This window comes from Rhodamnia argentea, chromosome 1 (genome assembly GCF_020921035.1).
Source record: "Rhodamnia argentea isolate NSW1041297 chromosome 1, ASM2092103v1, whole genome shotgun sequence".
In the NCBI taxonomy this organism is placed as follows: Eukaryota; Viridiplantae; Streptophyta; class Magnoliopsida; order Myrtales; family Myrtaceae; genus Rhodamnia; species Rhodamnia argentea.
The window spans coordinates 18498972-18514275 of NC_063150.1; the positions used below are offsets into that span (position 1 = coordinate 18498972).

Here is a 15304-nt window from a genome sequence, read left to right on the forward strand (position 1 = left end):
AAATACAAAAAAATCTCCATATTTCATGAATATGTTTAGACATAAATTATTGTTGATAAAAAAATATATATTTAATTTATTAATCATTTTAAGTGATAAAAATATGATCGACTAATTTTCAAACGATGGAGAAAATATTTTTTATCTCTATCGATTAGTGCATTAACCTCAATCCATGGTGTACTCTCTAGCTCCATCCTAATTTTCAGACACCAAAAGAAAAGAAAAGAAGTAGATTCGAGCACGAGTACGAATTCTCCTTTTCCTCTCTCAGTCAACTGGGCCCCACCCTCGATCGCCGATCTCACGCTACACGGGCCGCCACGTGTCCACCTCGGCGAGCATCCGCCACCCTAGTCCCCACCCATCTCCTCCTGCTCGCAGCCGCGTCCGTGGAGCCTTTTTCGAACGCCGCCACTGTTTCTCTTTCGCCCTCTCCTCCTCACTGAACGCAGCACGACACAGCATTTGCTCGAACCGCGACTGCAATCCATGGCGTCCTCCACCGTGATTCCGCCGCTTTCGGCGTCCTTCGTCGCCAGCAAGGTGAGTTCCCATGCCGGTATCTTTCGTCTTCGACTTGAGTGCCCGAGTCATTGTCGACCTGCGTTCGATTGGAGGATTCGCGCAATCTAATCTCTCTTGCTTTTTTTGCAGAAAGAGTTTGGGCTTTCCGCATGCTTCGCTTCGCAGCCGTTTTCCTCCACAAAGTCGAAGAAATCGGTCTCGAAGAAGATCGTATCTGTCATGGCGCCTCAGCAAACCGAGCGCAAGCCCGCCACCACTGGCTCAGTTCGGTTATTTCTGATTTCTATTGTCCCATCTTCCGATTGAGCTCGATTACAAGTTTTATCTTTTGTGGGGATTTTTCTGAGCGGCGGATTGTGGTTGTTTTAGGTGAAAAATGCGATGACGATGACTGAGAAGATATTGGCTCGGGCTTCTGAGAAGCCGGAGTTGAGTCCCGGAGAGAATGTCTGGGTTGATGTTGATGTCTTGATGACGCACGATGTTTGCGGCCCTGGTTCTTTTGGCATCTTCAAGAAGGAGTTTGGTGAGAATGCTAAGGTATTGAACCTTTGCTTCTATGGCTTCCCTTCACGATTTTCGAGCTCTTTGAGGGTGTTCAAGTTTCTGATTTTATTTTCCTTGAACTCAAGGTCTGGGATCGCGAAAAGATTGTCATCATTCCTGATCATTATATTTTCACAAGTGACGAACGTGCAAATCGCAATGTGGATATTTTGAGAGATTTTTGCAGAGAGCAGAATATCAAGTACTTCTATGACATCACAGACCTTAGCGACTTCAAGGTATTCTGGTGTGGTCAACTTTTTTTATTTGATTACCTACTCTATTTCTTTGCTGTAAGAAAAGCTTATGATCCTTGTCTGCAACACCTCTGTTGATCTTGAATTCAAAGCACATCACACAATTTGCAGGTTAATCCAGACTACAAGGGTGTGTGTCACATTGCTCTAGCCCAAGAAGGTCATTGCCGACCTGGCGAGGTGGATTTTTTCACTCAAACTATTCTTTTGGTATTATGTGAGGTATTGTCTGAAAGAAATCTTAAACGCTTATCCTGCTCCAGGTTCTGTTAGGTACTGATTCTCACACCTGCACCGCTGGAGCTTTTGGCCAGTTTGCCACTGGTATTGGCAACACAGATGCTGGCTTTGTTCTGGGGGCTGGGAAGATCCTGCTCAAGGCATGTATCATATCCATATTTATTTCGGTGTCTGCCATCCCTCATAAAAATGGATAGTGGATAGATGGTTGTGGTCCTTGAAATTTTAGCATACTTTGCCGTTGGATTTAAATTAAACTTGAATTTTTAGTAGATCTCATCATTAAACTTGACTTTTTAAGATCATGTTTGGTAGTTTCATTGTTATATATGATTGGGTATTGACTGTGCTTTCTCTAAGTTATGTTTCCTTCATACTGTGTTTTTTGTTGTGCTTTTACCTCAGTGACTGCTAGGTGCCAAATGATGGTTTTTATTTTGCTTGTGTTCGTCCATCTTGATGCAAGATATCAAGGATGATGAAGAACTATTCCTAGTCGCTTAGCTGCTCATGATGTTATAACAGCTAAAAGACTTCAAACATTTGCGTTTCTCACTTTTCAGAAGAAAAGTAATAGTTCTAAATTTCAAATAATTGCTGTGCAGCTAATCCTAATCTATAAATAACATGCTGGATTAATAGTTTTTGAGGATTGGGATAGTTTAAAGGGCAAGCACTTCCTCATTCTGAGGTGGCCCTGTGTTCTGAATTAACCTGGATGAACCCATTTTCATGTACTCAAGCTTTTCCTATTATGAATGAAACTGACAGATCCAAATGTGAGAAAAGTTAGCCGCGTCCACCTTTTAATTGGTTGACGTGGACTCGTTATTTGTGTTTTCCATATTTACTGCCATATCATGAACTGGAATTCTCCTCTTCTAATTTACCTTTTATCTGCCTCTTGTTTGGAGAGGAATAAATGAAGGAGGGGCTAGGGGTTGAGGCTCTTCCAATTTGCCTTCAATCTGCCTCTTTTAGGGAAAGGATGAAAGGAAGGAGGGGCAGGGTGTTGAGGCACTGGGAAGGAGGAGGGAGGATATGTTTTCTATAGAGAGAGAGAGAGAGAAGAGAGAGAGAGAGAGAGAGATTGAACAAGTATCCGTCAAAGCATTGGCATTAATTGCACGCATATCTGTAAATATTTGACATTTCTTCGAGTGATATTTCCTGGATCTGTGTTGATGTTTTTGTGATTTTGTCGGCATAGAATCATGTGTAGAAGTCAAAGTGCTAGCAAAAGATAATTTGTTTATTTATTCACAATTATCTTATGGTGTTTTACTTATTAGGTATTTCTCATCTTCTTGTGAATCATTGGCCTTCCATTGACCGTGAATTGCAGGTGCCTCCTACTTTGAGATTTGTGATGGAGGGAGAAATGCCTGAGTATTTGCTGGCGAAAGATTTGATTTTACAAGTAAGTTCATTGGTCTACACTGAAATTCAAACTATGTGGCGCCTCGAGGCACCATGTGCTTCTGCTTATTTTCTATGGTCTTTCTCCTTGCAGATTATTGGAGAAATATCAGTTGCTGGTGCCACCTATAAATCGATGGAATTTGTTGGTTCTACTGTTGAAAGTTTAACTGTAAGTGGACCTGTTAATAACTTCTCTTTTTAATATTATAGCCCTACATCCCTACTAAAACTTCTTGTTGTCAGATGGAAGAGAGAATGACATTGTGCAATATGGTTGTGGAAGCCGGGGGTAAGAATGGTGTCGTACCTGCAGATAGCACGACATTTGAGTACCTTAAGGTTGGGTATTATGACCTTAGATATGACTCTTAGGTTATTAGCTATTTAGCTCACTTTTCTAACACCTATTTGCGCAGGATAAGACATCAAAGCCCTATGAACCAGTTTACAGTGATGAGAAAGCCAGGTAATTAGCATGATTACTTTCATTTGTCATTTATGTTGCAATCCAGTCTGCACAACTACTGGCTGCTGCTAAAGGGGTTGTATCTGTTTGCCATGAAAAATGTGCTGTGTTAATTCAAGTGAAAACTGTGCGGTGTGCACTTTTCTGGCATATAAATTTTAATAAAGTAGGATAATTAAGAATACTTCTGATTTTACTAGCCATGCTCAGTTGTGGTACATAGCGTCTTCGTAATCAAAATTATTTTGTGAAGATTGTGTGTATCCATTTATCTGTTGGAGATATACTGTAACTTGTGCAACATGAGGGATAGAATGTTTTGATGTGATGGTTGTGAACAAATATCTGGATCTGTAAATTGAATCTTTGGCAGAGATTTGCACAGAAAAGCAGATGTGGACAAGTTATCCATAAGAGCATCAGATACTGTTTGTCCTAATACTGTAGCGTTCTGCACCAGAGCAGATATGATGAAATTATTCATGACCACGCAGTTGGATATTTATTGGGCATAAATGTCAATTTTGTAAATGGACTAGGTAGTCTGGGTATGATACTATTCATGACCACCGCTGTCTTTCATTGTTTAGCAACTGTGTGTGGACTAGGAAGTATGGTTTTTTTGTATGCTTCTTCGGCTTTTTGGTTGAACTGAAGAAGAAACTGCATGAAAGGACATCTAGCTGTAGATGAACTCCTTGTCGAATGGAAAAAGGAATTGGAAATGTCCTGTTCCTCATAAAAAGTAGTTTCTTTGATGAAACTATGCTAAGCTGCTTGACTCCTTCTAGAATGGAAGATTGTATGTGCTTCTTATTTAGGTTTTTGGAATTATGGAAAAAATACATACATGTTTCTATTTCCTTCGTTGGTCTTTATTTTTCTATTTTATTTGTAAAAATTTTCTATTTTACATCAAATCTGCTGCAGGTGGGCTAAGCCTGCTTGTAAGCCATTTTATACGTAAGAAAATACCTAATCCCCAAATAGTCACCAACAGGTACTCCAATTGTCACAAAGCTGTTTATGGCAATCAAAAAGCCTTAGATCTAACAGCTTACAAGAACTTACTAGCAACCTAAAAATATTTTAACATTTGGTCTAACAACTCTGTTGACATTAAAAGGGCAAAAGGATGCCTCAAGTGTCAATATTTGTGTACGGCGCTCACTTTAGTGCCAATAAATTTTTTTTTTGGATCACTTAAGTGTTAAATCGGAGAAAAGACGATCACTTTAGTGCCAACGACGAGAAATTCCGGTGACCTCACCGGTGTTGGCACTTAAATAATCATTTTTTAAAAAATTGGCACTTAAGTGATTCAAAAAATGATCACTTTAGTGCCAAATCAGAGAAAAAATAATCACTTTAGTGCTAACGACAAGAATTCCGACGATCTTACCGGAGTTGGTACTTAAATAACCGTTCTTCAAAAAAATTGGTACTTAAGTAATACCAAAAAAAAAAAAATACTGATACTAAAGTGAGTGCCGTACACAAATATTGGCACTTGAGGTGTTCTTCTGCCACAAAAAAAGTGCAGAACACCAAGACAATTTCAAAAATATGGAGGTAAAGGATTTCCCTTTAGTCTGTGATAGAACCCAATCAAATTCCAATGACCGAGCACTACGAGTTTGAATAATCCCACAACTTCTGCCAAATAAGTGCAGAAAACTCAAACGGTAACTCCTTTGTTTCTTATCACAAAGCTGATCAGCTTCACCAAGACAACTAGCAAATAATTGTACTCACAATGTTCCATTCAGCAAGTTGATCTCTAATAGCCAACTTGTTTAGAATCACTAACCAAGCTAGGAAGCAATGCCTTGGTATATGAACTACCTTATGCCACACCTTGTAAGATCCTCTTACCTGGAACAGCATTCCAGGCCCTGGTGGTGGTAGTTGCCATCAGAATTGGGCATGGAAATAGGTTTGTCATGCTGCTGAACATTAGAAAATGGGACACCACATAGAACAGCTTGGATTTGTACAAGACAATGACACCTCTAAGGAGGCCAGTTCTATCTATTACATGAAACTTACTATCTAGAGGAGAGGAGAATCGTAAATGACTCTATGAGAAAACCTGTCAAATAAAGGACTGATAGTGCTGGGCATCATCTCTAAGCTTCAGAATTTCCAAACATGGAATATAAAATCGTCATTAGCCGCTCTACATATCAGCCAGTGCTGGGCACCATCTCTAAGCTTCAGAATTTTCTTCCAGCAATTGGAAAGAGTTACTGGTTACCATAATTTCCTCTCCTTGAAATTTGCACTTTAAATGTAATTTCAGAAAAAAGGGACAGCTGAAAAGATATGTAGAAAATGATCCAAGAATATCATTCCAAGTGCACCACAACTCTAATTAGCAAATCGACTAAACCTACAATTGAATTTTATGACAAGTGGCATTCCCATTTCTATACGATCATAGCGTATCTGTATCTCTGGCTTAGTAAACGAGGACGGCTATGAATCATTTGTAGCCTCTCTTTCAAATGATTTGTACTTGTTGTTTACTCCATAAATGGTTTGTCCTTCCTCCTCCAATGCAGTTTACCTATTTAGATAGATCATAGATCTCGAGAAAAATTGCATCATGCCCCTAAATATCTGTAGATTTAACTTGTACTGGCACAAAACTTCAATTATATGGTGCATTCAAGGACTATATCAATAAAACATAGGACAATGAGCTGTTTTTCATGCGACATCTTGTGTACTACCAGCATGTATTGATTACTCATGATGCTGACTCTTTAACAGCGTACCAAATAGAATGCTGTTCTAACATTCTGTGATTTCTAGTCTTGTCCTTGTTTTCTTTTATTATGCTCCAACAATTATTGACTAGCTTGATTTGCTGTCTTGAAGATTTCTCTCTGAGTACCATTTTGACATCACAAAGTTGGAACCCTTGGTTGCAAAGGTGGGCGTTACATTTTTTTCTTGAAAATTCAGTATTCAAATGCTATATATCTGTGTATTTGTTCCGTTAAACAGTATTCAGTCCGTGTCCTATATTTTCATTTCGTAGGTTTGCCAAAAGCAAGCTCTAAGGTTCAGTTTGTTGCAGTACACTTTTTATGCGCAGGAATTATTCTTTTGTAATGAAATCCTTCATTGATTATTGAAAAATCGAAGTAAAGAACGCTCTGTTTCATGCAGCCTCATTCTCCAGATAAGCGCGCCTTAGCCCGAGAATGCAAAGATGTGAAGATAGATAGAGTATACATTGGATCCTGTACTGGGGGTAAAACTGAGGATTTCCTAGCTGCGGCAAAAGTTTTTCTTGCTTCAGTAAGATAAACAATTTTTTATTTAATTGAAATGTTACTCATATGACATCATGAGTTTATGCAATTTTGGGGCTTGTTTATTTAAAATTAAGTCTTGAGTTACAACATATATTTCTGCTTTTCCCCCAGTGTTTAAAATATGATCCACATTCCAATGCGTCAACGTTTGTGTCTTGTGAAAGTTTTAAGTGTTTTAGGATTAAAAGAAATTCATGTGTTGCAAGATTTAGATTAAGCAAAAAGCAAAAAGCAAAAGTCTATCCAGACATGCTCTTACTTAAGTATGAAACCCATAAATCATGGTTACATACGAAGAAATGAGACCGTATAGTCACATTGTGAAACTAGTCTTGTTTGAAGGAAATGTTAAAGAGATGATTGTGATAAGTGGTTGATACCTATAGTTCAAGTCCCGTTAATACATTGAGTTTATTGATTATGCAACCGTCTCATCAATAAAGAAAGTTATCCGACAGATTCTTATTTGTTTTGCCAAATTCTCTTGATTAACAATTATATGTTTAACTGGGTTTTTGTCAATTATGTTCTTTTATCAATATTTATTCTCAATAAATATGAAGCCTGGAATTGTGGCAAAGATATTTATGTAACAACTTCTTTTTCTAGATGGCTAAATAAAAACCTTAATGCTTACATAGACAGAAGAAGAAAATGCTAGGATAGAAGCTGTAAGTATGCTATACTGAAAATAGGTTGCAAGAATTCTTTGTTATATGATGGATTTAACTTTGAATTGATAAAAGAATGCGTAAATTGTTTTACTTGAATGGCTTAGTCGAATATTTAGTGTTCGTACCAACTAAGTTTGGCTTTCTATCCAGTATTTTGGTTTTCTACATTGTTGTTCCATTATGTATGTGAAGAGAAAATGACCCTCAAAAGATGAACTTAACAGTTTTTGGATAGAAAGGAAAATGAGACATTAGCAATTTGGTCATGATAAAAGTTCTTGTTGAGTTTTAAACATTTTGCTGTCCTTGGTAACGAACTACGTAAAAGATGCATTGTGTAGATGGGCAGACATGCTTGATTGTCCATAAATCTGTAAGTCCAATGTTGATTAGCATTGAACAAATCTTGTGTACTACCATCGCAGCACCTTCTTTGATGGTGGATTTGGTCGACTTTATCTGTCGTGTTTTTATATGCTGCATTTAGTAATGAATTAAGGTTAGGACATAAGACAAGTGTGATTAGAATGATCCTTCGATCAGACTATTCATCTTGCTAATTTGCAATCCTTCAATATAGTTCTAGACAAGTACTTCTGTTATGTTTTATTATGAATTTTGCTTTAGATAAAAATGACATCTCTTTGAGGAATTTCTTCTGAATTGTGCTTGCTATGGAATGGTAAGTTATGTAAAATGATTAGAGTTCTGATAGTAAAGTTACATCCTATCCTGCTAGAGAGTAAATTTATTTGTATTGTAGTGGAGTAAAAATAACCATTGCCTCTGTATTCGTCTTCATATATACCTATGCATCTGCCACTGTTGTATTTACTTTAGTTGTTTTTTCCACAGGGGAAGAAGGTTAAAGTTCCCACATTCCTTGTTCCTGCTACCCAAAAGGTTTCAAACACTGTAGCAGCTTGTTTAGTTTTACATTGACTTTTCTTTTAGTAAGTTTCAAATTGGAACTTGCATGGGTGGACATAATTGATATATGATATTACGTATCATAGGTGTGGATGGACGTATATACCCTCCCAGTACCCGGATCTGGTGGCAAAACTTGCTCCCAGATATTTGAAGAGGCAGGTTGTGACACACCTGCAAGTCCTAGCTGTGGTGCTTGTTTAGGTGGCCCTAGAGACACTTATGCTCGAATGAATGAACCCAAGGCAAGTTTTAGTCATATTTTAATTTCCTTTTCTTCGTGTTGCGATATGTAACTATGACAAATGAGCTACTTTGCCTTTAATTCTTAGAAGCCAATGCTGTTAGCTGCTACAAGGACCATATAAAATATAAAAAAAAATTCACAAATCTTAGAAAGTTCCCCATTTAGTGGCTAGTTTATGTCTGTTTAGTGGTCCCTAATTGTATTAGTTGGGCTTGATATTCTACAAATAGTTTATTTTTATTGGATCTTGATAGTATCAACTTCTAATTTATTTGCTAAAATAACAATCAAATCCCAAGGCATTATTCTGTTGGTTGAGTTAATATGACTTTTTGTTTTTAATTTAATTCTTGCAAGTTACAGTTGCTATTATGCTACATCACAAATACTAATTGCAACTTACTCGTCACATATGTTGCAATGCAGGTCTGTGTATCGACGACAAACAGGAACTTCCCTGGGCGTATGGGCCACAAGGAAGGCCAGATTTACCTAGCCTCCCCATTCACTGCCGCTGCATCTGCTTTGACCGGTTATGTTACAGATCCCAGAGATTTCTTGCAGTAAACAATGGCAACAGTGAAGGTGGCTAATTGGTGCACTACCACACCTTATAACTTAAAGGTTAGATCCAGTGTGGATCGTAGATGTTCTGTTGTGCATTATACTATTGCGGTGTTTCTCAATAAGCTTTTCTACCGAGAGAGGACACTTTGGAGGGATTGATGTTTATGAGTAGTAATGCTTGTAGAATACGACTCGGTAGGAAGTACATGGTTCTGTTGCATATGTATAAGGAGGAGATGCTATTTGGTTTCAAAATGATGAAAAGATTAGAAGATCAGTCTTCTTGCTGCTATTGCTTTCTACGTATTGGTTCGGTCCAAAAGCATCATTCAGCTCTATGAGTGTATTGACTTTCTCTATTTCTATAGCTAATCAAGAAATATACTTAACATAATTACTTTATTGAAGTGGCACTTAATGTATAATCATCTTATTATTATGAGTTACCTGACAATGCCACGATTCATCACCATGCTATCAGTTTTAAGAGATGGAAGCATGGTTTTCTGTACTAATGAGGATCATGATGCGTTCATCTCTTATAGCAAGACAGATCTTTGGTTTTACCAAAAAAGTGCTGACTTTGGAACCAGAAAGGAGCACCGTGTGATCTTGTATTTTATTCATCGAGATGATCGGATGGGTTTTAACATAGCATAACTCGGTAGATTTATATGCTTTTCTTTCATCCTAAGGATGTGCAATGTTAACTTTTTTGGTGGACCGTGCAACCTGTTATATTGATTCGATTAGAAGTTGGGAGAGGCTTTGGGATCTATGGTCCTGAGAGCGAGGTTTCTCTTCTCCCTCGTTTGGCATGGGTGAACAAATCGGGGATTGTTAAGGACATAAAAGTAAGGGATGCTAATGAACCGAAATTTTTTATTATAAAAAAAAAATTCACTCAGTCTACCTCTTAGCGGTGAGTAGCAGGGCGGTTCAACTCGACAAATGAACTGAATCAGGATTGGTTTGGGTCCTGTTTCTGTGGCCTAAAACCTTATCAGGATTGGTTTAGTTCTCGATTCTAAGGCCAGAAACGTTGGTTCTACTTGGGAACCGGTTTGGTTCAACTAGTTCTAAGCCGGTTTTGCTCCTACGAAGAATTGAACAATGGTTATCAACATAAGCAAATAAAATAATGAAAAAATCCAGCTTTGATTTTTTAGAACAATCGTAAGAGGTTTAAAACTGAATATGTTTTCCGTAATGAAAATAGTGAATAAAATGGTCACTTCTCTCAAGTCCCGCTCCGGTTCCGGTTTCATTCTTTTGAAATTCAGGTTATAGGGTCAATTTCCGGCCAACTTTGAAATTGCTTGATTGTATACGTTCATCTTATTGTTGATTACATCGACCTCGGAATATTAAAATCTTTATGCGAATTGATGTTATGAGGCAGAATTGTGGAGCTAGTTTTTTTCCCTGTGGCCGAGGAGGTAAATCAGATATTTTGTCAGCTTAATTAACGCTGCAGATACCGGAAATATTGTGACAATTGCTCCAAAGCTGCGTCGCAGAGGAATGAAAATTGACCGAAGTTCATGCGTATAATAGAAGAACATGAGGCATTGTAAAGGGAAAAAGATAACCAAAACCAATCCGGACAACGTGAAACATGTGTTTAGTTGGGATAATTACATGAATGGTTCTTCAATTTTAATTTATTCAACGTGATTTTTGAACTTTAGCCAATGTGCAATGTCATTGCTGAACTTTTAGTTTGTTCAATGTGATCTTTAAATTTTAGTAAATCTTTATCAATCCCCTAATTATCCAAAAAACATCTCATATTATCTCATCATCAAGATGACGTTTAGCATCGCATCTTGTTCTAACAAGTTATGTAAGAAGGAAAAAAAAACATAATACAAACATAGGCTCGGGTCGTTCAAGTATTTACATTATTCAACACTATTAAAAAATCCAACCCTCATTAGTTTATTACCCTTCCAATAATTCATATTTGAAATTTACTGATTTAGCTTCTAATCCGATAAGTTTAATTTTTATCTACCGTTCGAACGTACTGAATTGGAAACCAAATTGGCAATTCCCTTAACTTGTATTAATGGAGGACAATATTGAACATTTTCTATACTTTCATGTACCAAAAGTTCAATTCCACATTGAACCTATTAAAAATTTAGGGACGATATTGCACATTGGACTAAGTTCATGAATTATTTGTGCTGTTTTCCCTTTCGAAATGCAACTAGGCCTTGCCCAATGCATCTGGAAATGATTTCACGTGCATTCTTACTTTCGAAAGGGTTATCATCCACTCCTGAGACCGGCCTTCCGTGACTTCACTCTTTGTGGTACTCTGCTAAAACCTCTGGGACATAACGTGGGCGGAGACAATCTTCATGTTGCTCTTGCTTTCCAGCTGTTGCGTGCAAAGCGAAATCATGAACATCTCCAACTCGAGCCTGCATGTTTTGAAACAGTACAGAACCAGATATAATACAAACCTGTCATGCCGAATTTCTGTCTAGATGATTAATCAACAAGAAAGAATTTAGACACGAGCCGAACTCCGAATTAGATGGGTTTCACACGAACGAAAAGGTTCGTACTTGGACCGGTGAAATCGCATCTAGTTCATCCAAATAAGAAAAACACATGAACCCATTCTAATTTGGAGAAAGAAACTTCCATGGCCGGAATCAGAACCGGTTGACTCGGGAGAACTTCTATGATCGCTCGAGGAGGCCATTCTCCGACCTTGAGGCGTCATACTAAATTACATGTCATCATAATTTCTCTATATAGTGTTGTAGCACACGACTTTACTGAGAGGAAAAAAAAAACATTTTATTCAAGGTTTCAGATCAATTTGTTTGTAGTTCAACGTCCGATACCACCGGGGCTGATTAGTCGAATGGAGAGCAAACATCGGCATGTTTAGCACGGCCTAATTAAGCCAAGAATAAAAGAACAATGACAAAGGCAGGGCCAAGCGTCAGTGAATCTACTCATAAGATCTCTCATGAGATGGTGTATGGGTTATCTATGTCCTTTTGCAATAATATGGAAAGTTCAACAAAAAGAAGAATGTAGTAATTCACGAAAAAAGCCTTTGCTAGCACATATATTTGATTGACAAGAAATTGCCAGACGCACAAGCTTGCTAGAGGTTCGTTCAGCATGCGGCTCGAATTCGTAATCTTATGAAAGCTAGTGTGATCGTATGCTGAATTCGTAATCTTGTGAAAGTCAAGGATGACCCATTTATCACAGGTAAATTTCATAGCGCTATGATTATCATAGTTGCCCTCCAACTACATTGTTTTTTTGTCTTGGTTTGGTTTATATGTCGCATGTTGTCCCAATTTCTTTCCTTTATTTTTTTTTGATGATAGTACACGTTTTCATTTAACCTTAAGCACATATTCAAGACTAAAGGCCAAAAGCTAACACAATACAAACTTTGACAAACATGTAAACCAACTCTTAATCAATAATATTTTTTTGTTAAAGATGATTCTAACAGATTCAAGAGCTTGTGTTACCGATCAAAGAAAAGAACAAAAAAAATTGTTTGAGATGCTATTAATTTACATGATTGGATATTCTATCCAATTCATTATTGCAACTCTTCCCATCAACTCCCTAATCATTAAGCACTGTTTAAAGGTCGCTCGTCTACACTTTTTAGAAGCAAAAAATAATGCTTCTTTGTTTACCACCAGAATTTAGAATATCAATCGAATGTTAAAATTACATCTATATCTCATGAAACTCGTTATAAATTTTAAAAAGAAATAGGAATACACTGCCATCATCAGATATATAAAAAGTAAAGGATGAGGAAATAAAAAAAATTATTGCAATAATAATTAACGATGCTTGTAATTTAAATTTTTATTTATTTTTATTTTTTGGAGCTGGTTTCTTTTCCTTTACTCAAAAAGTGGCCTTGAACAAAATTGGAGTGCTCGGGGTTGTGTTTTCTCAATCGTCATAATTTCATACTTTACATGCATGATGTAGATGTCCCTTCAACTTCGCTTTTTCTCAAAAAATGGGGAGCAGATGGAAGCGACAAGCAATGAGAGCTTTTTGCCTCCAACGGGAGAAGTGCCCATCTTAGGCACATATCACAATTTACAGTTGTCTTGGTGATTGAGTGTTTGCCGTGGCCTCTTCTTTCCCCCCTTTTTTTTTTCTTTTAGAAAGTTACATAAATAACATCATTTCTTCCGTAGACGAAATTAACTATAAATGTTATTCAATTTGATTCCTAAACTCTAGCTCAATTTATAATGATGTCCCTAAACTTTGAGCTTATTCAATTTGATATCTAAACTTTTAGCTCAATTTGTAATGTTGTACCTAGAGAATATGAAACTTTAATATTAAGTCGAATATGAATTGATGGAGACAATCTAAACTTTTTGGCACAATCTAAAGATTATTTGACATATATAAAGTCCATAATCACTTAAACTCTAACGATATAAATGGTACTCGAATTTTGATTCGACGAACTTTGAGCTTATTCAATTTGATACCTAAACTCTAGCTCAATTTGTAATGTTGTCCCTAAACTTTTAAGTCGTTCAATGTGGCATCTAAACTTTTGGCACATGTTCGATTTAATCCATAAACTATATGAAAATATTAATATTATCTCTGAATTTGAATTGATGGAAGAACAATATTGACCATTTTTATATAGTCTAAAGATTATTATGAACATATACAAAAATTTCATTGATCACATTGAACAAATTATATATTTATACTAAGCAAAAGTTCATGAATCATATTAAACAAATTTAAAATTAAATGACCATTTCATATATAGACCATTTAGTCATTCTTCCTCGTTTGTTGGTCATCTTGATTTTCCCTTTTTCTACACGGGTTATGCACTGAAAATGAGGATGCAATTGTTGTATAAATTGGAAATAATCTCAAATGGGTGGTGATCAAGCACATTTCTACATTGAGGAATCGCAAGTTAATAGTTGGTTTGGATATGACATTTTCCCATGAGATTTTGGTGTGGGAGTATGATGAAAATAATTAAATTCCGTTCACAAAGGCCAGTTTCGTCTCTAAAATAAATTAGCACATTGGTTAAAGTGATTTATCACTAAAATAGGGACGTAATTTATCTTTAGAGATTTGTATGCACAAGCACTACGCGTCAAGTGAGTATTGATTAGGCGATTTTCGATAAATCCTGCATGCAGATTTAACAAAAGGATTTAAATTGTCGTCGGCCTGATACGAAGATTGAGGTTGCACCGAAACAAAGTACATGGGATGGTTGAAGTTAAATTTCCTCAACACTAGGGGGATCAAAAGGGTGACATACCAAAAAAAAAATGTAAATTACAAAAGAAGGTAACCATGGCAATAAAAGAAACAAAAATAAAATAAAAAGTTTTATGGGTCATGCTATGATCTGCACCGGAGATTATGATCAAGATACGATGGTACACTCTTTTGTCTCTGTTCTTCAGGTGCTCTCTTCTCACCACGGCAGGTTGCATTGTCAGAGAATACTGTTCTGCCATGCCTCATTAATAAATATCAAAAGATAAAAACCCACAGAGATTGAATTAGTGATGGAGGAAAGAAAATACGTGACAAGCTCAGCTTCTCACACATCGTTTAGTGAAAACGATTTTCTCGAAATTCAAGATTAGTTGAATGTTTGATGAACTCGGATTCGTATGTTTAAATTGAGTTTTTGTATTGTCCAAAGCCGATAAAAAGAGCCACAAAAAAATTTTAAAAAAAAGGATAGTCAGACTTGCATAGTAGGTTTATTTTTGTTAAGACATAAGTTAGATTATTGAACACGTGGATTAAGTTTTATTTATTTATTTTTTTTGTTAAGACATAAGTTAGATTATTGGAACTCGAGAATGTATATGATGAGTGCTTTCAATAAGGAAATTGGCCTTTAATCGAATCGTTAATGAACAAAACATAAATCGACAAATTCAAACAATATCAGCTTCAACCCCAAAAGGTTCCATCAGCAAAGGAACAAAGATGGATCTCACTAACATCAACCACAAGGACAAAAAGAAAATAAGACCAAACGAAGGAACAAAAACAATCTCCTCAACAAGCAGCAA

The 15304-nt window shown here is 36.7% G+C and overlaps 1 protein-coding gene across 1 annotated transcript; it reads left to right on the top strand.

Moving 5' to 3' along the window:
* The first annotated feature begins 344 nt into the window (after positions 1 to 344).
* LOC115727303 (3-isopropylmalate dehydratase large subunit, chloroplastic) lies at positions 345 to 9478 on the top strand. Its single transcript, XM_030657484.2, has 15 exons — positions 345 to 546; positions 658 to 792; positions 898 to 1068; positions 1161 to 1313; positions 1443 to 1511; positions 1595 to 1711; positions 2917 to 2991; positions 3085 to 3162; positions 3237 to 3332; positions 3410 to 3459; positions 6343 to 6397; positions 6637 to 6768; positions 8315 to 8362; positions 8476 to 8634; positions 9063 to 9478. The coding sequence occupies exons 1-15, from the start codon at positions 493 to 495 to the stop codon at positions 9201 to 9203; spliced, it is 1533 nt and encodes a 510-aa protein (XP_030513344.2). The 5' UTR covers positions 345 to 492; the 3' UTR covers positions 9204 to 9478.
* The last annotated feature ends 5826 nt before the right edge of the window (positions 9479 to 15304 follow it).

Excerpts from the sequence above, each read along its gene's own strand:
- LOC115727303 (XM_030657484.2), top strand. The coding sequence starts at position 493 with ATGGCGTCCTCCACCGTGATTCCGCCGCTTTCGGCGTCCTTCGTCGCC. Across the intron at positions 2,992-3,084 it reads CGAAAGATTTGATTTTACAA|ATTATTGGAGAAATATCAGT; the intron begins GTAAGTTCATTG and ends TTCTCCTTGCAG. Across the intron at positions 6,769-8,314 it reads CAAAAGTTTTTCTTGCTTCA|GGGAAGAAGGTTAAAGTTCC; the intron begins GTAAGATAAACA and ends TTTTTTCCACAG.